The 26484-nt window shown below is 31.2% G+C and overlaps 1 protein-coding gene, 1 non-coding gene and 1 pseudogene across 2 annotated transcripts; 2 read left to right on the forward strand and 1 right to left on the reverse strand.

Moving 5' to 3' along the window:
• Nucleotides 1–5814: 5814 nt before the first annotated feature.
• Nucleotides 5815–7150, reverse strand: LOC146535196 (tubulin beta-4B chain pseudogene; annotated as a pseudogene).
• Nucleotides 7151–14281: 7131 nt separating this feature from the next.
• TRNAF-GAA (transfer RNA phenylalanine (anticodon GAA)) lies at nt 14282–14354 on the forward strand. The gene has a single exon. It is a non-coding gene; the product is annotated as a tRNA-Phe (tRNA).
• Nucleotides 14355–15032: 678 nt separating this feature from the next.
• On the forward strand, nt 15033–20036 carry Vajk4 (chitin-binding protein vajk4). Its single transcript, XM_085191418.1, has 2 exons — nt 15033–15168; nt 18633–20036. Exons 1-2 carry the CDS (start codon nt 15157–15159, stop codon nt 19707–19709), a joined length of 1089 nt encoding a protein of 362 aa, XP_085047544.1. The 5' UTR covers nt 15033–15156; the 3' UTR covers nt 19710–20036.
• Nucleotides 20037–26484: the final 6448 nt, after the last annotated feature.

Genomic DNA, 26484 nt, shown 5'->3' on the forward strand with positions numbered 1-26484 from the left:
AATGCGACAGTTGTGGGTTCGATTTCCACTCGAGAAAATGAAACATTTTTCTAAATTTATGTTTTCATTTCTTCGTTGTGGTGTCGAGGCAAAGCGCGGCGTTGAATTCCGCCACTTAACACATATGCCTCATGAACTTTTTATTTTGGTTTCGGCTATCTCACATACTCACACGGTTCTATCTTTTATAATTTATAGTTAACTTGACGATGATTCTTGTAACATTTTTGTAGCAATTCCTTAGACGGACTTTCATTCGCAAGTAATTAATATCTAAATAATATTTAATTTAATTTTTCATTGTAATCGATCCCGGAATAAGCAGTATCGTATCTCAATCGGATGCTGTAATACGTATCGAGTAACAATACTTCTATTCGTTCGTTAGATTATATTTCAATAGTTAGACATTAACTCGTGAAAGTAGAGCGCGTTTGTTTCTAACTAAATAAGCGATATATAATTTAATATACGTAATGAAATTGGTGAGAGGCACTTACGTGTATTTAAAATTATTTTTAAATTATATTTTATGATATGGTAGCAGTTTTCGAGTTACAAGAGTGCATTCATATGTAAACGCATGTATAACTCGATAGTTTATGTTGTTTTAATGTTAATTATCAATGATTTGAGACCGTCGTGCATCATCGCAGGGGTACAAGGGTGTCATTGTACAACACAGGTCGTGGGTTCGATCCCCGAATTCGATCATTCGAAGGAATTAATTATTATTTCTTAATATTTTCATTTCTTCGCTCAGGCACCAAGGCGACTCAACACGCAATGCCACGAAAAAGTCGGCGGAAATTGGAGAACGGAGTGTGTTAACACTAGGTCCCCTCTATCTACTCTGCTGTGTATGGGATACAGCTTGGCTTATGTTACCAATACTTTAAAAATAGATAAAAATTGTGTATAGGTGCAAAGTTATAATCATAATATATTTACATATTTATCTATTGGAGAAAATTATGTATACTTGTATAAAAAAGATAATTTCCCTACTCTAATATAACAATCAGCTGATTGCAGCAACATCATTAGCGGCGGCCGTCCGCATAACACTTTCTACGACAATTCGTTTACAGCGATGTGATTACATATGAAACTTGATTAATTTAACATTATATGTATATAAAATATTTCCCGCATATAGGCAAAAGGAGCCTAGTGTTGAGACACTCCACTTCCCAATTTCCTTATAATTCTGGAGGCTTTGTGTGTTGAGTGGTGAAAGTCAATGTCACATTTTTGCCTGGACCCCAGAGCGAAGAAAATATTAAATATTAAATATTAATATTAATTTCTTCGAGTGGGAATCGATCCTATAACCTGTCGCGTTTACAATCACAGGCTCGTGCCACTGTGCTACAACTGGCCTCTAATATACTATCAGGCTTTTGGAAATTAGGTAGATATTTGAAGTAATGCATACTTTGATTTTTTTCTAAGACGTCTTAGGTGTGTAGATGTGTTGCTCTACAAGGCATACCACTGTAGCAGTTGACTAGTAGTTTTTCAAATATATATAGAAAAAAAAAAAACAATTATAATTTTTTAATTAACATTTAATTTGAGAAATTTAAAAAATCTTAACCAAGAACATAAAATTTGAGTAATACCACAGTTTCATAACTCATCTTCCGGTGATGATGTTAGGTAAGCTTATATTATACAGCGCACGTATTAAAATATACTTACATATAATTGCAATTTGCAATGAGGAATATTTTAAATTATTAAAAATCTTTACTTACCATAAATATTTTTTGGCAAAATTTTGAATTTCTTCAAATATAAGAAACAGTGTATATTTGAAATATTTATTACATGGTGCTTCATTAATCTATATATATAAAAGGACTTGTCCTCACTGACTGAGGTAAGACGCACGCACAGCCGTAACCACTGATGGTAGAAACGTGAAATTTTTAAAGATGTTTATTTTCGTAATCTGGACATCCACTAAGAAGGGATTTTGAGAAATTTTAACCCTATAGGGGAGAAATAGGGGTTGAAAGTTTGTATGGAAAAAAAATTAAATTGGCACCGAATTTATAAAATTTGAAATTCAGATTTTTAAAAGTATTTAATTGAACACGTGTTTCATCGTTTTCTAGAATTCTCCCCCTAAGGGTGCAAATAAGGGGTTGAAAGTTTGTATAGATTTTTTTTTAAATCGGCACCAATTTTTATAAAATTTTAAATTCAGACTCTCAAAAGTATTTAATTGAACATGTGTTTCATGGTTTTCTAGAATTCACCCCCTAAGGGTGCAAATAAGGGGTTGAAAGTTTGTATGGAAAAATCTTTAAATCGCCACCGATTTTTATAAAATTTGAAATTTAGACTCTTAAAAATATTTCATTGAATACATGTTTCGTGGTTTATTAGAATTCACCCCTAATTACGCAAGCGAAGCTGCGCGCGTCCGCTAGTATACTATATATTTAATAAACGTTTATTTTAATTTTTGATTACAACTTATTTTAATGAGAAGAAACATCTTAATGTTCTATTTACACGGATTTACTGTGCGCAACCCGAGTGTAGACTCCCTAGAATGTACCCTTAGGACCTTTTAAAATGTGAACTAATAACATTAACTGTTCGAAGGCTCTTTCAATATTTTTTTTAACATTAGTATTTCGTAGACAAAAGAGGAGGTGCAGTGAGTGTGTAACACTCACGCTTTATCCCTGGCGGGGTAGTCAGAGAGAACGTAGCGCCATACGGTCTCTACATACCTCTTTCGCCTCGTCCACTGTCAACAACCTCTTCATACATGCCCTCAGGGAGGTCCTCATGATTTTTACGTGACCTTCCTCCAGTATTTTCGATACTGTGTTTTCGAAGGTCAACCGAGGTCTCCCCCTACCTCTCTTACCGCTCACTTTTCCATCATAGATCTTTTTGCTAATCTCATTTAGTCATCATTATATTTGTATAACAAGTTTGGATGCCGCCAGAAACGTATGCATACTGCAGTTATGTAAACATTTGTTACGTTAGATTGGATACTAAGTGTGTAATTAACACCGTCTGATAATAGCATACTCACGTTTTTTGTCGCTGTATCCCGCAAATAGTAGGGTAGGCAGGGGGAACCTAGTATGTAGGTTGTAGACATCGTACCCCTTTTTCCCCTGAATTCTAGAGGCATTACGAATTGAATGACCATGTAAAGACATCGATCCGTTACGATTTTACTAAAGTCCCTATAGATTTACGAATCCAACGTTTGGCTGGTACTTGCATAATACTATAGATCGTAATTAAAGTCATTAAACGGCCCAAATGGCCAATTAATAGTTTTAATTAAGTGATAACCTTCTCCTATCTCGTGTGATCTCGCATTTATTTGTTTAGAAACATAATGTTTTTGCTTTTCTTTTGTTCTCACAATTTCACCAAAACCCGTTTTGGTCATGATCGGAATACAATTAAGTTTCTTTTTCTATTTGTCGTCTTAAATTCACATATTTCTTTAGTGAGACATTCTATTGAATGCAATTATTGAACGAGACTGTTTTTTAATAGACGCACAGTTTTTATTTTAAATTTGGTAATATAATAAAAAATTCGTTGACCACAATGTTATACGGTGCGCACACTTGTATGTAAATAATGTAGATGTTGCTCTATCATCTTTTTATAAAAGCGAATTTAAGTTTTATTTATGAAATACCTATATAATATTATGTTAAATGATAGTTAGTAGTAGTAGTACTTACGTATGTCACAAAGAGAGATAATTGGAATATATTTTATGAAAAACACAATTATTAATATCACCTGGCCTGGCTAGTTTAAAAATGTACAGGATTCTATTTATACATGTTCATATTATTCAATATTAAAGAGCAATACGGCCAGTAAGCTGTATTTAACTATACTATATTTATTATTAATTGCTTATATTTTATTGAACTTTGGAAACACAATATTCTCTAGTTAGAGAAGCCTCAACAACTTCGTATTTTCTTAATTTTGTCCCATATAATAAAAAAATAATCAACTAAAGATTTTTTCATTCTGTACCAATACCTCATGTACACATTTTAAATAAAATGTGTTAACTAAAATGAGTGCATTTTTGTATAATTAATTATTATTTAGTAAACTGACTTCAAATGTTTTTAATACATGCTAACTATATTTCAAATGCAACTCGAACATGCAACGTTTAGAAATACTATTGATTTTATTTGTATGTCGTTGCGTAGTTCCCACTTTATAATCTGACGGTGATTTCTAAACTGTCTTTATCTGCCGACATATGTTCGTTAAGCTTGGAGACGCGTTTTAATAACTAGGTAGAGCCAACTTACCTTTAATTTTACCATTAAGATGGAAAAATCTAATAATTTCGAGCGAGGCTGCTGTAATCTATGGGATGTTTAGATAAACTGATGCACCTATATATTTAATATATGTATGTATTATTTGCATAACTAAGTTCAGATAAAATGATATATGGAGTAAATGGCGTCTTTTTATAACAATAAATCTAAAGCCATCAATAAGAAACAGTAATAAACTCAGCTTTAACTTGTTTTTTTTTATTAAAATTGATTAATGACATAAAAATAACTACAATAACAAAAAATACAAAAGTAGGTAAATCCGGCATCTATTAGCTCTAACCTAATTCCAAGTAAATGGTATAGGTGTTCATGAATGACTGGGCGGGTATCAAAATAGCTCAAGTAACTAAACGGATCTGGCTGAAGCAAACTATATTTTTCCTTTTAATAAATTACTTACATTGAATATCATTGTAATTGAATTTAGATTGTATAGATATTTTTTAGGGTTTTTATAACAAGCAGAAATAAATATTTAGGAAACCCTTTTAAATCATAAAAGTATTTCAGTAGGGTTAATGATAATTATTTATAAGATATTATAAAATATTTTTTTTGATAGCTTAAAAGTTAAGTTTTACAATAAAATAATAAAAAAGTTATACATTTTCAAATCAATATTTTTACAATTTTTGGTTTATATGTCAATAGGATACTAAATTATTTAGGGTACTTTTAGTAATATATGTTGTGTTTATGTTACAAAACATGATTTTAAGTTATTTCTCGTTATAAATAAGTTCTAATGAATAATATAGTGTAAAGTATATTTAAGTATATACGTATTTTTATCGGTTATTAAGTACGAGTAATTTGCAAAGAGCCTTACATAATTGGTACTGTAATAATATTGTTATGTAAAGTACAGATTAAGGTCTTGTAATTTAAACTTAATATTGATAATGAATTAATATTATTATAATTAAGTGTAATGAAGCCAGTTGTGGCGCGGTAAACGAGTCAAGTTGTGGGTTCTATTCCTACAAGAGGAAATGAAATATTTATTATTTTCATTCTTCGCTCTGGTTGTTCTATGTGAGGCAAACGCGCGTTGAATTCCGCCTCTGAACACCAGAATTCGGCGGAAAGTGGTGAGCGGAGTATCTTGACACTAGGTTCCCTCTGCCTACCCTGTCTACATGCGGCAGTGAAGTCACGTGCAGCGTGAAGTTGAAAATGTATCGAGTATTTGTGACAATGGATTCCAAATACAAGAATGTAGAGCAGAATTGTATTATATAATATCATATTTTATGTATCTACATGATATATAGATAATAATATAATAGGCTACAATTTAAGCTCACATAACGCGTGTAATAATTATTCAGTGTTGTTCATAACTTAGTAATTACCCATTATTTAAGTAAATATGTATAGGCGTATTTATTTATTTTCAATAATTTTTGTATAGTATATTAATAACAATAAATTACCACAAATAAAAACTATTTATTAAAGAAACAGACTATTACAAAACATTATAAAAGTACATAAAATATGTGTTATTGCTCTTCTATTTCTTCATCGAATTCACCTTCATCGTCGGCTGTAGCTTCTTGCCACTGTTGGTATTCAGAGACGAGATCATTCATATTGCCTTCAGCCTCTGTAAATTCCATCTCATCCATACCCTCATCTGTGTACCAATGAAGAAAGGCTTTCCGCCTGAACATGGCTGCAAATTGCTCAGATATCCTTTTGAAAAGCTCTTGAATTGCTGTTGTATTCACTATCACTGTAGCGGACATGTTAAGACCTCGTGGAGGTATATCGCAAACAGCCGTTTTAACGTTATTCGGGATCCATTCTACAAAGTATCCACTATTCTTATTCTGTATATTAAGCATATGTTCATCTACTTCTTTCATTGACAAATGTCCGCGGAATACTGCAGCTACAGTAAGATATCGTCCATGGCGAGGATCACACGCTGCAAGCATGTTCCTGGCATCAAACATCTCTCTTGTTAGCTCCGGTACAGATAGAGCTCGGTACTGTGGACATCCTTTAGACGTAAGAGGTGCGAATCCAGGTATGAAGAAATGTAATCGCGGAAAAGGCACCATATTTACTGCCAATTTTCGTAAATCTGCATTTAACTGACCAGGAAAACGGAGACAAGTGGTAACCCCTGACATTGTTGCTGAAACTAAATGATTCAAGTCCCCATATGTGGGGGTAATTTTGAGAGTCCGGAAGCAAATGTCATATAACGCTTCATTATCTATACAAAATGTCTCGTCTGTGTATTCCACTAGTTGGTGAACTGATAATGTTGCATTATAAGGTTCAACTACTGTGTCGGATACCTTCGGGCTGGGTACTACTGAAAATGTGTTCATGATTCTATCAGGATATTCTTCCCTGATTTTAGATATAAGTAATGTACCCATACCAGATCCAGTGCCACCTCCTAAGGAATGTGTCAACTGGAAACCTTGCAAGCAATCACAATCTTCAGCTTCTTTTCTCACCACATCGAGTACTGAATCCACAATTTCAGCTCCTTCCGTGTAGTGACCTTTAGCCCAGTTATTGCCGGCACCGGATTGTCCAAATACAAAATTATCTGGTCGAAATATTTGTCCAATTGGGCCTGATCGTACAGAGTCCATAGTAGCAGGCTCTAAGTCGACGAGAACTGCTCGGGGTACATATTTGCCGTTAGACGCTTCGTTGTAGTAAACATTGATGCGTTCAAGTTGTAAATTACTATCTCCGTGGTAAGCTCCGGTTGCGTCAATGCCATGCTCGTCTGATATGACTTCCCAGAACTAAAACAAAAATTAAACCGTATTATAATATTTTAAAATGTTATTTACGTGTTCAGGACTGCCATTTTTGTGCTTAAATATAATAATATATAATATCGACGTTGTACTATAAACACTTATAATACCTTTTCTCCAATCTGGTTGCCGCATTGTCCTGCCTGAATATGGACTATTTCCCTCATTTTGATATTTACAATAAATTTTGAGCCTAAAACTTAGTTATAATACAAAAATTTTGAGTCTAAATTGACACACTTAAATTTTTAGACCAATAAAATTACCATAAAAAAATAAAAAACATAAAAATTTATTTCATGTGCATTGTACACGAAATTTAGATTATTAATGAAATAAACGCATTGTTTTGTCAATTACTGTCTAAACGAATTCTTAATTTAAAATATTTTCTAAAGTCTTAAAAATTGTAAAAAGTATTTATTCTTTAAAATGAAAATAATGACAAATTCAACTTAATATAGATGAATTATTAGGTTACAGTTTTATGTAGGAATTCAAATTATTTTTGATATAAATAAAACATAGTTATCTTTTTATGGCAATTTCATTGCCATACCATAAGTAGATAAAGGAAATATCTTTCTTTAGAGAAAATATTCTATGTAATTTTATAGCAACTATCATTATACAAAATAGATATCTATTTTGAAAATATAAATATTTAATTGAATCGTGACTTGGTTCTGAGTCACCCACCATAAGTAAAATTTCGTCAGGAATATAGTTAAGAGATTAAATATTATATAACATACATTCAAATTTTATGCAACATTTAATTCCACTTTTCAATTAAGGAGCGTTGCTTAAAGCGTTTATAGAATACAGACGATTTTTTTTAATTAAAACCAGGTAAAAGTAAGTCAAGTAACATATTATTTTGGAGAAACGAGTGATAATCAAAACAATTTAGATACTCGATTGCTTTAATCGAATTACGGATAATACCTGCCCATGTATGAAGTGGTTGATGACAGTGGACGAGGCGAAAGAGGCAGAGACCGTAGCGCTTTCCTCTCTCTGACTACGCTAGGGATATAGCACTACATAATAGAACTCTATCAGTGTTTCATATCTCTTACAGCAGTCGTCTACAAGGAAGTGACTGTGTAAATTCCAAACAAGAATTTTAGTTAAAAAGGTGATAATTGGGTAATATACTACGGTACATGTAGACCGCCCACAAAACATTATACTTACGTTACGAACGTTAACTTTACGCGCTCGTTTCTCAATTGCTGTGTTGAAATGCTTTTTAATTTTTATATCTGTACTTAACGTAACTTATGTTTGAGTGAAGGTCGTCTAATAATAATGAGAATTTTAATTGAGATTGTTAAAAAATATATTTAAGCTGGAACCAATTTTTTTCTGAATAAATTCGAAACTGAGCTGAATTACCATTTGTTGTTTAAAAAAAGAGATTTTGAGGATTAAAACACTGAGTGTAAGAAAATATTGTCGTAAAACAATTAAATAAAATCAGTACTCTTACTTTTAAAAGCTTAAATTCTATATTTGTAAGATGTTGATAGTTTTGTAATAAGAAGCGATACTTTACTTAGTTTACTAATATATATGGTGATCTGATGTAAAACAATTGTATTCCCTTTTAATAGAATTTGTAGAAATTCTTTAATAGAAGCTAAATAAGTTTCTTCTACCTACCCTACTGGTAGGTAGAGGGAACCTGGGAGGAGGAAATCAAAATATTTGTTATTTCATCTCTCGAAAGGAAATTGAACCCACAACCGTCGCGTATAGCCCCTGCACTACAACGGTGTTAGTATTAAGTAATAAAACGTAGTTTTAGACCTTTATACACAATTTCTTATAATTTCTTCAAATAATATACATATAACCTAATTACTTTTACTTTTATACGTCAGTACATTTATATAACGTTAACTTGATACACTTTTTAACTTTAACGCAATCGAAAAATGCAAATAAGAAATGTGGTGCGAAAAGTAAAAATATTAAATGATTACGCAAAATATACGAGAATAAACATGAATTTTAAACTAAATTGTATCAGATTTGCCAGAAATTTGCACACTATGGTTTTTATTTTTAAATTTTTGCATATTTGTAATGAGAGCTTGGTTTCGTTGCCTTACTCCAAAGCAAATTTAAACATATTTAAAATAATAAACCGTGTGTAAAAGTGTTTTAAAATATATGTATAGTTTATTTTGTTAAATATTTATGTTTATTATTATATTACAGTTTTTTGCTATACTTATATACTTTCAAGAATTAAAAGTTATGATTTACTTTAAAAAAAATCTTTAACATATTTATTGTGTCGTTGATAAAGCTTTACACTATTATAGAGCAATTAAGTTGTCAATGTTGTAGGTTTAATTCAGAAATTTATATTTATTGTTCTCAATTAAGTTTGATCTTATTTACGTAGTATATCTAAACGTATAGTAGTAATATGTTTTAAATTGACGAAAAATAGATTGCTATCTACATATGTACATAAATATCGATCAGACCATACTTTTACTGTTATATGTGCTGGTGCCGCTTGCGTAGGTTTTATGACCCTAACATTTAAGATGCTATTCCTTCTGGTTGTCATATAAACATTGAAAAATATTCTCTTAAGCTTGTAGTTCCTTGTAGGTTACATACCTAGTTTCAGTTTTCTACGTGCAGTAGCTTTAGATAAGCTTTGTTTGTTATTAATTCAAATAGTACCAGAAGTGTATTGATATTTTTCTTAACTTCACGCTGTAGCCTGCGCATCCAGCAGGGTAGGAAGAGGGAACCTAGTTTTTAAGTCACTCTATTTCATATTTTCCGCCGAATACTGGACGCATTGCGTGTTGATTCGCGGAACTGAACGACGCGCTTTGCCTCGTTACCAGAGCGAGAAAATAAAAATAATAAATATTTCATTCAAATTCCTCAAGTGGAAATTGAACCTAGAACTTGTCTCATTCACAGTCGCAGTAGTGCACCTGCGCCACAATGGCCGGCCGTAGGACGAGTATTGATATCCTGTAAGAATATTACATCCACTTGTAATTATTATAGAACATTATGTACGTATGTAGATATGTATTAACTTTACAGTATGTATATTTTAAAATTAAAAATATCTAATAACATAGTAAGTAAAGTGAATTGCGCCACTTCTGTTACTGGATATTCACGGCATAGATTGATGATTTGTAGGCGAGCCTCCTCAGTGAATGTTGTTACGAGTAGATTGCTCCTGCATTCTTAACATTATGTTGATATATCTTTCATTTAAGTATGTTTTTTGTCTTCTTATAATTCATAGCGTCAGCTTGTCGTATCTAACCTATAATGGTTTAATACGAAAGCGATATATATCTATAAGATAATATTATATTTAATGTTGTAATAGAATAAGCAAAATTAACAGGCAGGTATGTTAACATATACGTTTAAGTGAAATTAAGAATATTATCTATTTTATTACAATTCCGCAAAATAATTGAAGAAACACTTAGAAATCTGTACATACAATCTAAACAAACCAAACATTCTGATCCCGTTGGGTATAAAAAAATGCATTGGGTTCTCTATATTAATTCCGTTAAAAGCGGAAGATATGTCCAGATTGAAGTCATTAAAATATTATATAACTCATCACAGCTTTTTTCTCCATACGTTCTCCATGTAGTATGTACTAGTGAAGCAAAACAACATTAGAGCACATTAAAGTTTGGTTATATAAACAAAAAGAACATAGCACCTACCGCCGTCCGCTGTCCGCCGTCCGCCGTCGCCACGCTTCACACGTCGGCAATCACGATTGCACATTTCACGAGCTACTTGAGAACTCGAGATTTGATACCCCTCTAATACAAGGTCCTGTGTCAAAAATGACAAAATCATGCAGTTTATAAATATCATTATATAAGATTTTCGTTATATTAAAGTTTTTTGTTGTATAATGTGTGTAGGGAAATACTGTCAGTGTTTAAAATAATATTTATAGAGTAACTAGAGGCACGCCCGCGGCTTCGCCTGCGTGAACTACGTTATTATTAATTTCTGTCTCCATGAGTACCTACGTCCTATAAGCGACGTCCATGCAAAATATGAGACTCCTAGCATTTCTAGTAACGAAGTTTCATACAAACTTTCAACCCCAAAAACAACCCTTAGGAGTCGAATATTACAAATTCCCGTCTTAGCGAGCACCTACGTCCTATAAATAACTCCTATGCAAAATTTGAGATTCCTAGCACTTGTAGTTTCTGAGATTTCGTGATGAGTGAGTGACCTTTCGATTTTATATATATAGATAGATAATGTCTTAAAAGAGACTTTAAAAAGCTTTTGAAAGTTTCTATACTATATATATATATATATATATATATATATATATATATATATATATATATACTACTATATATATATATATATATATAGTAGTATATATATATATATATATACTTACGTTTCTAATTAAAAACTTATGCGGCCTTGAGTTCGGCGGAATGTGAGGAGCTGAGTGTCTTAATTTTAAGCCCTCTCTCTACCCTCTCTCTCTGCCTACCCTGCATGTGGGATATAGCGTGATGCTAAAAGCCAAAAAAATTATATGCAATATATGAATAATATATCAATAACAATAATTCTCAAGTAAAAAAAAAACAATAAGCAAATTGAACTAAAAGACCACCACTAAACTACTTACTAACTACTACTAAAATGAACGCATTCAATTATTATAATGCTACTCATTGAGGTAAGAAATGTATGTTATGCAGGCTAAGTGAATGGACACTGCGGGTTTCACATGCCCAAATATCTAAAGTCGTTTTGTTTCCACAATTGCTTTGCGAGCTCTACGCAACAATGGCGGATTAATATTTAATTATGGTTTCCACTTGAAATTAGGTATCGTTCTTACTCAATTTGCGATTATTTAATACTAGCTACCTACACCCGGCTTCGCCCGCTAAAACTGATAGTTATAAAAAATGTTAATTTAAATTGTAGCCTATCTGTTATTCTCATGTATAAGCTATATTACTTTCAACAAAATTTTTGTTCTTATGAACTTAAAAAAATAATAATTAAATATATTAAATTATATTACTTATTTAATGTTGGTTATATGTTTTTTCGCGATGACCTATTTGTATGTATTTGTAAGTTCAGTCTTATAGTAGATGGTCAATAATAATATAATAGCTCTTTCGTGTTTTAATAACATTATCATTATTCACACATTGGAAACTAAAGTTTCAACCAATTCAATACAATAATTATTTTGTAGCAATTTTATCGCAGGAAATAATTTATCTTAATATTGCCTAAAGTTAAGTTTGCCTAAATACTATAGTGAAAACTGCACTTAAATCGGTTAAGCCGAATCTGATATTAAACAAACAGTTAAACCGAACAACGTATAAAAAATAACCTCTATAACATTGATAAATGCTCCTATAATAATTTTTTAACCGACTTTAAAAAAAGGAGGTTTTCAATTCGTAAAAATCTTTTAATTTATTTCTTTTTAATGTATTCTCATATATTTTCTACGTACAAACAGTGAACAATTACAATTTTACTACAAGGAGCCCATTTAGAACTTGTTTTTCAAAAGCGGTCGTTGTAATAGGATTACACTGAAGAAAGGAAATAGCCTAAAGAAAACGTCTATTGTAGTAAGACAGGTTTGATTACAAGTTGAAAAGGTTAAACTACTGTGTAATATAAAGGAATTTCCTTTGTTCTCTATTATAAACAGCTTGTAAAGAAAAAATACGATAATTTTGAGCTTATAAATTTGTAGTTCATCTTTTCGGCTTCCAAATATACATGTACAATATGTGTCATTACAGAGAAATAATTTTTGGAATGAGCAATATAACTCTAAGAAAATAACTGAACAGTGTGTACTTTATTTTGAAATAAATTGGTCTGATTTTCAATTAACTTTGGGAAAATTTTGGATATTATATATATTATGTACCTAATATTTAATATTTTCATGTCTTTGTTCTGGTCTCGTTGAGTTCCGCTACTCAACACTCACTGTCTCCAGAATACGGCAGAAAGTTGGGAGCGGAGTGTCTTAACACTATGCTCCGTCTACTTAGCGTGTTACATGAGGGATATAGACAGAAGCTAAAAAAAAATCTGTTTTGTATTGAATAAAATAAAGTTTAATATTACAATTTGAGATGGGGTTGGTTAATATGACGATGATAACATTTATAACATTTAATTATAAGTATATAATATAATGGAAATTACCCTCCAGCGTGTTTATTAGCGTCAAGCTTAAAGCTGGTTTCAGATTAAAGATCAGCTTACTATGAAAGTTCTTAGACGAGCAATAAATCCTTGATATTTAAGCAAATATTTTTCACAACATATAAAACTAGATTATAGATGCGCTTAGTAAATTTACTTTTTCCATACCAAATATTACCAACCAAATACTTGCTTTAATTAACATTGAGAAATTTCACTTTTCAATGTCAATTAAATGTAGGACTAATAAAAAGCTTAAATAAGTTACTTCAATAACTAAGTAACTTATGGGTAAAATTACTATACGTTAGAACGTAAAATATTAGTTTACAAACTTCATATTGTCATATGAAGTTTGTAAACTAATATTTTACGTTCTATTATCGACACTATTATGGCAAAATAAATAATTTTTAATTATCATCATCTTCTACCGGGCGAGGAGATTATGCAATTTGAAATAACAAAATGTGAATGTTTATTTATCACTATATAATTAATACTTGTTGGGATATTAAAATGAATACATTATTGAGTTAATCAGATAAGACGCGGTTAGTAGAGACATTTGTCACTACCGTACGGTTAATCTAAAGGGAAGGCAGATGAATATCCAGTTATCCATATTATGTCACAAAAATAGGTAATTTCCCTCCAAAAATGTTTATACTAAATAATTATACGTGATTCGTCCGTTTTAAGATTTTCATACAAAAAACTAAAAATAGTTTTTACATATATTTAAATATATTTAAATATTTAGAGGTAGCAGCAATTTCTCCGAAATGAAAATGGTTTTATCGTAATATATAAATCCCAAAATAAATTAATGTCACATAACTTAATTTCCATAGCTGTAATACAGCCGAAATAGCTCAGTTGGGAGAGCGTTATACTGAAGATCTAAAGGTCCCTGGTTCAATCCCTGGTTTCGGCAGAGAAATTATTGCATTTTAGTGAAAATGTATTTTGCTTATGATCATGGCATATTATGTATCTTTAATAGATAAAATATTTTTTTTAATCTATGTATTGTATGTTCTGTTTAAATATAAAATGTAGAGCTATAATGCGATTTTTAAGTCCAAATATCCAATTTAGTATGAATATTGCAAATTCTGTTAATTATAATAACTTATAATTACATATCTCGTGTATGTAATTAAAGAATCTAAAACATATAAATACCTTATCCTATTAGATGTATCCGAAATAAAGGTTTCCTTAAATATGAAATACTTAGTAATTCATAATACATCACCATAATCTAGTCTTAAAATTTAATGAATCTGCTCCTATATATAAAAAAGTTCACATCGTATTGTATTTCTATTCTCTAGATTATAATCTTTCATAACAAATATATTGAACAAATGGCACTTAATATTTAACGCATCATTGTTGTACTTTCAGAGTAATTTCCTTAGAACATATCAAGTCTAAACTAGGTCGCGAGATGAAAATCAAATAAAAATTACAATAAACTTAAAATAGGTGCCATTATAGCTTTTATGTCTTAAAATTATATGCGACAATAGTATTTAGATATAAGAAACCTTACAATTAGATGTATCGATTAGGGTGCATCTTCCTTTTGTATAATCAAGTAAAAACACGAAGTCCAGATGTAGAATTGCTCCAGTTCGTAGACCATCACATTCAAAGTGGGAGGGCCAGTATAAAGAGCGGGCGCGCCAACACAAGGCACAGACAACAGTCTTCGGCCCGAAGACACCAACATGAAGTACACGGTGAGTGTGTGAAGTGACAGTGTAGTGTAGTTCGCGCGCTTTTTCGTTATTTTTTATCTGTGGCGGATTTAATTTTTTTTTTCTTAAATTAAATTTCTCGGTTGACAGGATTAAAATTGTAATACATCTTATTATTTAAATAATATATGTATATATTATTATTCAAAATATTTTTTTTTATAATTATAAATAATTATAAAAGAAAAGGTGTTTTATGGGTGTCCATAGTATATCAGTTTAAAAATTATTCGTTTTTGTACGTCTTTATTAAATCACGGTTTCCGTATTCGATCAATCTAATCTTCTTAGATTACCGACTCTACAATTTCTATTTCACTTTCTATGCATGGTAATAGCATACCAAAGAACGGCTATGGTGTGATGGCATATAATTATGTATTCTTTCCATTTTTTCTTCAAATTGCCTTATTTTGCAATTTTATTAATATATCTATTTATATAAGAAATTTTAAGGATTTTGTTTTTCTTTACTGCTTATTTGACTATTATACTAAATAGATCTATTTTTTTGAAAATTAATATTCATATATTCATGAGTTAGTTCCGTAAATATTTGAATTTGCACATCAACATATGTGTTGTAATATGTAATCGCGACGTTGCTCTATCCTAACCGCATGCATCATTAGATTCGGTAATAACTAATGCATAAAGAATTATGGCTTTATTATAGCTTATATAAGAGGTAAAAATGTGTGTGATAGTTTTTTTTAATTTAAAGTAAATATAATATTTACAGACGAGGTTACTAGGTCGTGCCTTGTTATAAAAAAAAAAATATATAAAAATGCTTTTGTTTTAAAAATGAGTTTTTTTTGGTACATTACAGCCATTTAGGTACTTTATTAAATTGTAGCGTGAAATAATAAAAAAACTTTCACGAATATCTGCAATTAAAGTATGCATATTGCATGGTACAATTAAAAATAATTGAAGTTACTTCATTTGTAAAAATATAAATTGGATAAGCATGATGTTAGCAAATAATTGTAAAAAAGGCGAAACTAGCTCAAAATAATATTTTGTTTGCTTGTAATAACTAGTTTTATATTAAAAACAGTCGCTTGTAAATTTATTTCCGATACTCTTATACAAAAATGCAAACTATTAAATCAATATGAATCACATCGTAAATAATATGTTATTCTATTACGACTTCTTTATGACGGATTAGAGAGAGAGTTTTCCGTATTTAACTTCCCAAATAATATAAAGTCTTGTGTACACTGTAAAGGTAAACACATCAATACTAGTTTCAATAAAACCTTTTTATAGGATTTTACAATTTTCTATATAGGTGCAAAGAGAAATAAAATGATCAAACATAAATTTAACAAATTTTATAGATTATTTTTATGTAGGTATGTGTATTCATTTTTAAGTCTAGGAATGTATAGAAGTTAAGCTTTTACTTTTCCTGTAAAAAATAACAGATCTCTCCAAGACATTAATAAGTATTTCTTTGAAATTAGTTTCTATACTGGATTAGGATTAACAGCTAGAGATATCAGCGGCTTTTCTATCAAGTCTTTCACAGATCCAGTTGCACAAGGTCGTTGTCCGTTATGTCGTTATATCGCATAATATCGATAACTTGTTTGAATCGCGTGGTTTATCATACCAGCAATACTAGGATCTAATATTAGACTTCGTCGTCTAGACTTTATTTTAAGGAAATTATACAATCTCTAAGCTGTAAACTAGTTATTTAAATACTGGTCAAGGTTAACTTTTTTCAATTGACTTATTTTGTAGTATTTATATTGTTATACATCTTTTTTGTAATTACCACACTTATTATAGATTTAACATTTGAAATTTTATGACTACAAGTAAAACCTATTTACTACATATGTTATAATAGCAGTTCATAAATAATTAATTCCCTTGTTAAGCAAGTTTCCTTAAAAAATTGGTAAATCTCGGATATCCGAATGTAATAATATTTAATTAGAGGAAACATAAAATCAATCACTATTATGTACGATGGCTTACGTCTTAGCTAGTGTAGATAGTAAAGTCGTTTCGTCAATATTACGCTTAGTTTTCTTAACAAAAATAACATTGTATTCTGCACGGTATATATTAATGTAAATAATAATTTATTTTATTTTTATATCGATAAATCTTTATTTATATTAAAAATGGAAAACGTTTACATTTTTTCATATGTCATTAATATATTTATTATCTGTTAAAGTTTGATTATAATATAGATAGATCTTTAAGCATTTAAAACTTTTTACAGCAGTCTTTCGGAGAATTGGTTTTTGCATTATAATTAATCAGAAATGTATTCGAATTTTACTTTTTGTAACAAATTTTATTCCAATAAAGAAATACGGATATAGAAGTAGGTTTATTTTAAGATTTTAATTTGTTTGCTATTTTAGGTTGTCACCGTAACTAATATTTCTTAGATAGGTCCATGAATTGTTAAAAATACTATGAATCACGCTTTTATATTTCAATTTACAACTTTTAAACTTTTTCCTATAGGTTTATAATTAAATATTGAAAATAGGTCATATTTTATAATCAATATAAGTAACTGCTATAATTATACATGCTATAATTAAATTATTTCTCCAGCCTCTTGCTAACTAGAACAAATCGTTTCATAAACCGCACACGGACTTAAACATCATTTGATATTGCTTAACATTTTATTGCCAAATAACTAAATAAGTAACTCTTTAGTTATTAACAATATGTATTAAATATTTCTTTTTTATCGTTTATGAATCACCATCACTCGGGCCTAAAAGGTTTTGCTTTATTTTTAATTATATTTTGTTAGGCCATGGTTGATTCTTTATTTATTTTAATAACATTTTTAATATATATCAAGATTTTAAATTAACTATAACTAAGCGTTTAAATTTATGTAAAATCGACATTAAAACACCAGATAAGTGATCTACTTCTAATATCGTACCATTAGAACGTCCGTGTACAATTACACCGCACTACTTGATTAATCTTTGTTCGTGAATAGAATTACATTTCCAAGAGGTTCCGCTATAATCAAACTATCACATAAAGGAATGGCAAACACGGTTGTAAGGAGTTCATTGATGTCGATATAATTGAAACAAAAACATCCAATTTTACACGTAATTGCTTCCACCTATTGTATCCCTTTAGAAGAATTCGGAATTAAGATTTTACAGATAACGAACACTGTTTTATCACATTTTGTTCTTTGTTTTTTACTTCACATAGAGAAACTTAATATTGAAACAGCCATTCTAAAAATAAAACGTTAGGCGGATTATATTTGCAATTGTAATTTTTATAGAAAGTACGTTGTGCTCGAAAATATGTTAGACCAGTCACTGTTGGATTTATTTATTACATTTATAAATTGAATCACATATAAGTTTTTTTTAGTTGTTTTTTTTTTTGTAACATTATGCTAATTTAGTTTTATTTGTTATTAGGTTGTATTAGTAGCCTCGTTGGCGGTGGTGGCCTTTGCCAGTGAGGAGAAAGGCACACAAAAGGCAGCTGCCGAAGAAAAGAAACAAGATAAACGAGGAATTTACGACATCGGTTCCTACGGAGGCAGTTACGAAGATGGCGGCCACAGTGGTCATGGTGGATTCAGCTCAGGCCAAGGTAGTTACGAGAGCTACGGTCACTCAGGTTCCGAATTCGGAGGATCTTCCGGAGACTCGTGGAAACCAATTGCCAGTGACCATGGCCATCATCACCACGTGAAGACCATCGAGGTCATCAAAAAAGTGCCTGTCCCGTACACCGTTGAAAAGCACGTCCCTTACACAGTTGAAAAGAAAGTTCCCTATGAAGTTAAAGTGCCTTATCCCCAGCCCTACACCGTTGAGAAGAAGGTGCCAGTCACTGTTAAGGAATACGTCAAATACCCAGTTCACGTACCAGAACCTTACGTAGTTGAAAAGAAGGTGCCTTATGAAGTCAAGGTCCACGTTGACAAGCCCTACGAAGTGAAGATCAAAGTACCCACTCCTTACACTGTCGAAAAGAAAGTGCCTTATGAAGTCAAGGTCCCCGTTCCCCAACCCTACACCGTCGAAAAGAAGGTCCCATACGAAGTAAAATATGAAGTTAAGGTACCCCAACCCTACGAAGTCGTCAAGAAGATCCCCTATGAAGTAAAAGTACCAGTCGACAAGCCTTACCACGTATATGTAGAAAAACCTTACCCAGTCCCAGTTGAGAAGCCTTACCCAGTAACTGTTCATAAGCCAGTTCCTTATGAAGTTAAGGTCCCAGTTGACAGGCCCTACAAAGTTGAAGTAGAAAAACCCTACCCAGTCCCCGTTAAAATACCAGTACCCAAGCCCTATGATGTATACAAGAAAATCCCTTACACTGTCGAAAAGAAAGTGCCTTATGAAGTCAAGGTACCCATCGACAAGCCCTACCCCGTATACAAGGAGGTTCAAGTACCTCTAGTCAAAGAGGTCCCATACCCCGTAAAGGTTCATGTACCCATATACCTGAAAAAGGAGGAGGAACACCATGGCTGGCATTAAATTAAACCTAAGAATAGGTTTCACAGCAGTACCTTATAGGCTAAGTTCGAAATGTGATCATTTAGTATTCGTAGTGTAATAATAAATTTTAAATTGAGGTAGCTGAGGTACCAACAGTTAGTGAGATGTGAGAAACGTTTCGCCTATCCCAAGTTTCCGACCAGCTCACGTTGCTCTGCAACGCCATTCGAGTATACGACACCTAATGATTGATCTGTTATTACTTGTTTATCTTTTGTATAATGTGCTTTGTTTTATATAATTGCGAAAGTACGCCTTTTGCAATCTTGTGTTGAGGCTGATAAAAATAAATATGTTATAAAATAACTGGTATTTTTCTTTGAATGATGACTGTTTCGAAATACATCGTTATAACTGAGATATAATTTGTTTCGGTTAAATAAAATCACACACTAGCACTTTCACGAAATGATTTCCATTAACGCAATGATAGAAATGAAATAATGACCATGAACGAAATGCTAAAGTGGAACTTTTGAAAGTTGCAATCGTTTTGTTATGACATGTAGACAACGATATAAAATGATCATCATACTAAGGTTTGTTTATGTGTAGGCTTGAGGCATTTATGTCATTTAATAGTAGCTGCCAACGGATTTAACTAGGGATCTCTATTTCCTTCGGAGTGAAATGGAAATTAAGACTCGATGTAACAATAGGAGCAACATAATTTTCAGATTTATTTTTTTGTACATTTAAAATAATAAAAATTAATAATTCTGCAATCTGTATCGATACTAAAATGCATCCATAGGTGTAAATATGCAGATGTCAACGTTAATAAAATTCATTGTCTAATTATTTTACATCCAGAATAAAATGTCTTTCTAATCAAGAAAAATCTTTTAATTAAATTTGCCTATATACAGTTTTTATTATGCAAAGAGCGTTTATTAACCGTCTCTTACAAAATTAATAACTAAGATATTCAAATTCCAGGCTCTACGATACTATATATAATTATAGAAGCATGTGATACACCCCATAGCAGGCTTACGTAACTTAGCGCAACGAGCTAATTGGTGCATCACGATCAGATATGAACGATTTCAGCACCGGTATACGGCAGCCGCGACGTAATTCAAGGTGACGTTAGCTTACTTTGTTTTTTGTAAAGCAATCTGCAACCGTTACCCTATATGGAGGAGAAGCTATCACAATTTTTTTGTTTTACATTTTTTAATGGTTGAAATTTTTCATGATATATGTAGGATATATGTATATTATCATTTCTTAGTATTGGCGCTGTCAGATAAGCCGTAGACAAGTGACACGCTCGCGATTCATACGCGGTTTCGCCCGCTTTAACTTAAGTTTTTGTATAATTATAGCCAAATTATACAAAATCCTAACATAAAATGTAATTTTTATGTTATTCCAATATATAGGCTACTATTACTGTAAAGTTCCATCTAAATTCGTTCAGTAGTTGCATGAAAGTGCAACAACCTTACAAACTTTCACATTTGTAATATTAGGAGGATCTCTGTTTACATCTTCACAGGACATCATATGTGTGTAGATACAAGTATACTGTAAATTATAGCTAAAAATAACTAGTGATTTCTCATATAAAATGTTTATGTAAAACTTTTCATTCTTTTTAAGTAATTTAGACGAAACTAGAATACAATTTAACAGACCCTATTAGGTATTACTTACTAAGATGCAATTTTCATATTGACTGTGCAATACTAGGAGGGAGATGTCGCAAGAGACGTTAACTCTCCCGTCGTCAGTTTCTTGTCGATATAGCAATTTATAAAATAAGCGTGTCCTGAGAGTTATTTACTGTAAATTGTAATGTAAATGAATATATTACTAGAAAACATTGTATTTGCGTAAGATATTGCCCAATGTGAATAAAGTATTCGATATTACATTCACGTATTCTAAGATTAGATGTTTTAAACTAAAGCTGTAGCAACTTTTAATATATTTAATATTCATTTTTATGATTCTATATGTTTAATATTTAGGCTCCTTTAGAGCAGCAATCACTAAGTTTATTATTTAGTTTTTTTATCACATTTTCAACATTATTTTCTTTTTTTTCTACTTTTAGATCAATGCAGGATTTATTTAAATAGACTCTTGAGAGGTTAGAAATGCTTCTAGAAATCAGCGGAGAGTGGAGATCGGAATGTCTTAATAATACTATCCCGCTACAAGCCTGATAAAGCGTAAAGTTAAAAAAAGCAAAATGGTTTTACGCATTCCCTTATATGCGTGAAGCTGTGGGAAATAAAACGGCGCAGAACCAACGTAATATAAAATGTACCTATATTAATATTAGTAATTTTAAATAATCTCTTATTACTTATTATATTATTATACCTTATTACAATTTATAAGAAACAAATGAATGTACTGCGATTAAGAAGAGACTTGGCCTGGTTATGCGTGTGCTGTAGAATAGTAAACATTGTTACGTAACTACAGTAGTTCCGTGACGCCGCACTGCCGTAATTATGTGTGAGATGAAATTGGTTCAATAGGGCGTAAGTGCTTATTATGGTAACTTGAGACAATGAGAAAAAAAGAAATTCGAGTGATTTCGTAAACTATAAATAATTTATAAAAATGTTATCCATACTTACATTCATTATATTAGCTTCAAGCATTTATAAATAATAAAAATATATATATTTAACTAATTAATTAAAAGTTAAACTATATTAATATAAAATTTTATTTATATTTATTTTGGTTTACTAAAAACTCTCCTATAATGAGGAATAACGATGAAGAGCCTTACAAAAAAATTATATTAAAATTATTTGAAAACATAACAAAATTGTAAATCTTTTAAATATTTTTATTCAGTAAAACCAAAGAAATTGGATAGATATAGTTTAAAAATATTAAAATTACGTAATGAAGGTGTAACGCAAAATCTTATTAAAAGAGTAAAATGACTTGCATCTTGACGTTGCATCAACGTTTCTAAAGGTTAATACACAGGTGTTCTCGGACCTAAGTGTATAGTTAGATAAAGATTTTACTTAATTTTGCATGCTATATTGACTTTACTCCTGTGACATAGCAAAATGGAAAAATTATTACTTTTAGGGCAGGAAGTATTTAATTTTCACTTAAAATCCCGGATTGTTTATGTTGGTACAAATATGGACGCTTCCTCGAGAAGTTAGCGCACCATGCAGGTTTTCAAGCAAAATTTAAAATATATAAAATCAGCTTCATGCTGTATCCCGTACATCGCAGGGTAGACAGAGGGAATCTAGTGTTAAGACACTCTGTTCCCTATTTTCCGCCGAATTCTTAAAACATTGCGTATTAATTAGCGCAACTCAACGCCGCGCTTTGCCTCGATACCGGAGCAAAGAGATGAAAATATACATTTAAATAAATATTTCATTTCCTCGAGTGGAGATCGAACCCACAACCAGTTGTGTTTACATTTAAACACTTGTGCTCCTGAATCTCTTTTACGAAAATTAATGCACAAATTAATTATCTATATAAGCATTATTATATGCAAGTCATATATAATCTAAAATGAGGTTTATAATAATATCTATATTCAAGCAAATATGGGCCGAGAACATGGAATAATAGAGCCGTTTTATCGTTTATTTTAGAAGATTAGACAGTAACTGTCGCTAATTACGGTAATGAGCTTAAATAAACATATACTCGCTCACTAGTTGAAATATAGGTTTTAAAATTAATATACTATTATTTATTAACACTATATGGTTATTTATTGTAATTCTACTAAGGTTTAGCCCGATGAGAACGTATGGCTTAGATGGTCTAAGCGCTTAGACGGTGGCCAAAAGGCGTCGGTTCAAATCCCGCTACGTTTAATTTTTTATATGTTTTCAAAGAAGGTTTATAAATTTTCGACGAACGAAGAACAAAATAAAACTCAAATTTTGTCCGTGGTTTTGGCTATATAAAATACTAAAATAACCTAAGCAAAAGCGACCTTTGGTTTGGTTAGACCTTTGGAGATTAATTATAGTTGATATTTATAATGCTTTTAGGTATATATTATAGGTATATACAGTTTCATACGAACTCAACTAAAATAGAATATGTAGGATTAAATTTCAGATTTGCGCAAGCTGTAATACATTTTGAGTGCCACATCAAGGTCAGCCCGTACCTGTTACCGCAAGTGGAGGACCGTCTTGTGTTTCTTTGTGTAGAAGAGGCTAATTAGAGTTTAGAAATTTCACAACTTAGGCTTTTGTATATAATTTTCTTTTATATATATAAATAAAAGAAAATCCTTATTTACTGGTCATTTCTATCTTTATTGGTAATTTTTTTTATAATTATTTCCATATAAAAGCTTCACAGAATTTTGAATAGCTGTACTTTTTCAACTAAGTTATCGTCGAATCTAAACTCCTCAATCCGACGCCGTTTAGTTCCAATTTGTTGGTGCTTTGTTAATTTTTAAAGAGTCCAAGAATAAATCGATAGTCTTCACAAATATTGGTACAAACTCATTTATATACATATATATGTAATATTTTTGTATATATTAGCTAATTTCAGCAAAATAAGACACCAATATTCTCCGATAAGTATTATGAAATGATTAATATTATAAAACATTTATGATTATCTTATCTTCCAATTTTCTGATGCAAGTATTCTGCAATATAGAATGTAAATAGTAGGAAGTAAGAATAACTTAGCCAAAGTAACGTTAAGCTGTGATCGCCGTAACGGTCGCTATTCAATATGCGACATTAAATTAATAACGATTTTCGATGGAAAAAATATCGATTGTAAAATAAAAAAACAAACTGTGAGGTAGAGGCCGTAGTGGCGCTGGAGTACAAGCGTGCGACTTTAAACGCGACAGTCGTGGGTTCGATTCTCAATAATGGGAATTTAATATTTTGATTTCCTTGCAAAGCGCGGCGTCGAGTTCCGCAACTCAACACGCATTGCCTCGACGAGAATTCAGTGGTAAATGAGGAACGGAGTGTCTTAACACTGTGTTTACTAGGTTCCCTCTACCTACCCTACTACGTTCAGGCTAAAGAGTGAAGCTAAAAATATATATATATAAGAAATATAAATATGTATTATTGTTAAAACATTATGGCGGCAATACAAAATAAGAACAAAAACTGAACTTTTCACTTCAGATGCGGCATATAAGGTACAATAACATCGATTTCACGTATCCTACAATACTAATTAAGGATGTTATACAATTAATGTACTCTACATAATAAAAATAAATTAAAATAATACAAATATGTCGCTGAGTGAATGGCGGCCGTTACCGGCGTACCGCACTTCCACGTATTACGCGACCATTGTGCAATACACCGCTATAGCTGCGCTATCGCTATGCATCTATCTATATTAACTTTATATTCAATGGTTTTACATTTAATTTAAAATCTATGCATAATATATGTAGATTTACTCGACGGTTGGACAGTGACTCTTATTGCCATATTGTAGGTTGTGGATTTGAATCCCAAATCCAGGATCAGTTCTATTCTAGAACGTACTTCGAAGTTTAAATACCTCGCTGGTAGAAGGTTGAGAGGGGAGGGAGGGGGAGGGCAGTGGAGGAATCGATTCCCATTCGGGGAAATGAATGATTATTTATAAATATATTTTTTAACAAATCAAAGCGCAACGTTAAGTTCCATCTCTCAGTTCGGAACGTCGTGAACGGAGTGTCTTAACACTAGGGTGCCTCTGCCTACCCTCTTATTTGCGGGATATAGCGTTAAACTGAAAAAAAAATCACATCGATAGAAATGTCTGTTTCTTTACTTCTATTTAATTTATAAATGTAAAAAGTTTTCAAAATTCCTTTTGGCCACAAAGTGTCAATGATGACATATGGAAGTTAACAATGTACATTTAAATCCTTTTATATTTTTTATTTTACGTTCCTATCTTAGAGTTGTCATTCATGTGACGTCGAGGCCGTACCAATTAATCGGTCTGATTTGAGATGAATCACATCAGATAAGAATTTGGTACGCTTCGGGAATGTTATGGCACCTGAGTTAACCTAAATTTAGGTACAAATAAGTAACTTTTGTGGGCTGTAAATATGAGTTTAGAAATAGGATACCGTCTTATTCTATTGTTATTTCGATGATTGTTGAAATGTGTTGCACTATGTAGAAAATGCTTATATTTAAATTGTAGGCTACTAGTCATCGAATGTTAAAACTGGCGGAACTAAACGCCGCACTTTGAAGAAATGAAAATATTAAATATTTCATTTCTACGAGTCGGGATCGAAGCCGAAACCTGTCCCGTTTACAATCACATGCTCATATCCCTGAACCACGACTGACCTACTGTGTGTAAAATACAATATATTTGAAAGCTGTTACCGTTAAATACCAATAATAAATTGGAATAAAATTTAAAGAACACAATATAAATGAAAAAACAAATAGACATTATATTTATTTTTAACATACCTATCAACTAAGACTGTTCTAATTTAGATTACAACAAACATTTATTTGTTATCAAATATTCTTATACCTTATCTTTTATATTAATCGGGCTGATTAAATAATATTGGGGTGGTTTAGGGTGAATTAGGGGCGGAAATTCCGTTTATAGAAATAAAATGATTCTTTATAGCCACTAATATTTCTGCTCTAACAAGATGTTACACCTGTCGTAACAAATAAATCGTTTGTCTTTTTGTCTGTTTTATTATTAGTTAAATAGATGACTTCATTGCTATTAATTGATTCCATTTTAAGTATAGTTATTTCTAATT

This window comes from Heliconius melpomene, chromosome 10 (assembly GCF_056956725.1).
Source record: "Heliconius melpomene rosina isolate 202511_hmr_F chromosome 10, ASM5695672v1, whole genome shotgun sequence".
NCBI lineage: Eukaryota > Metazoa > Arthropoda > Insecta > Lepidoptera > Nymphalidae > Heliconius > Heliconius melpomene.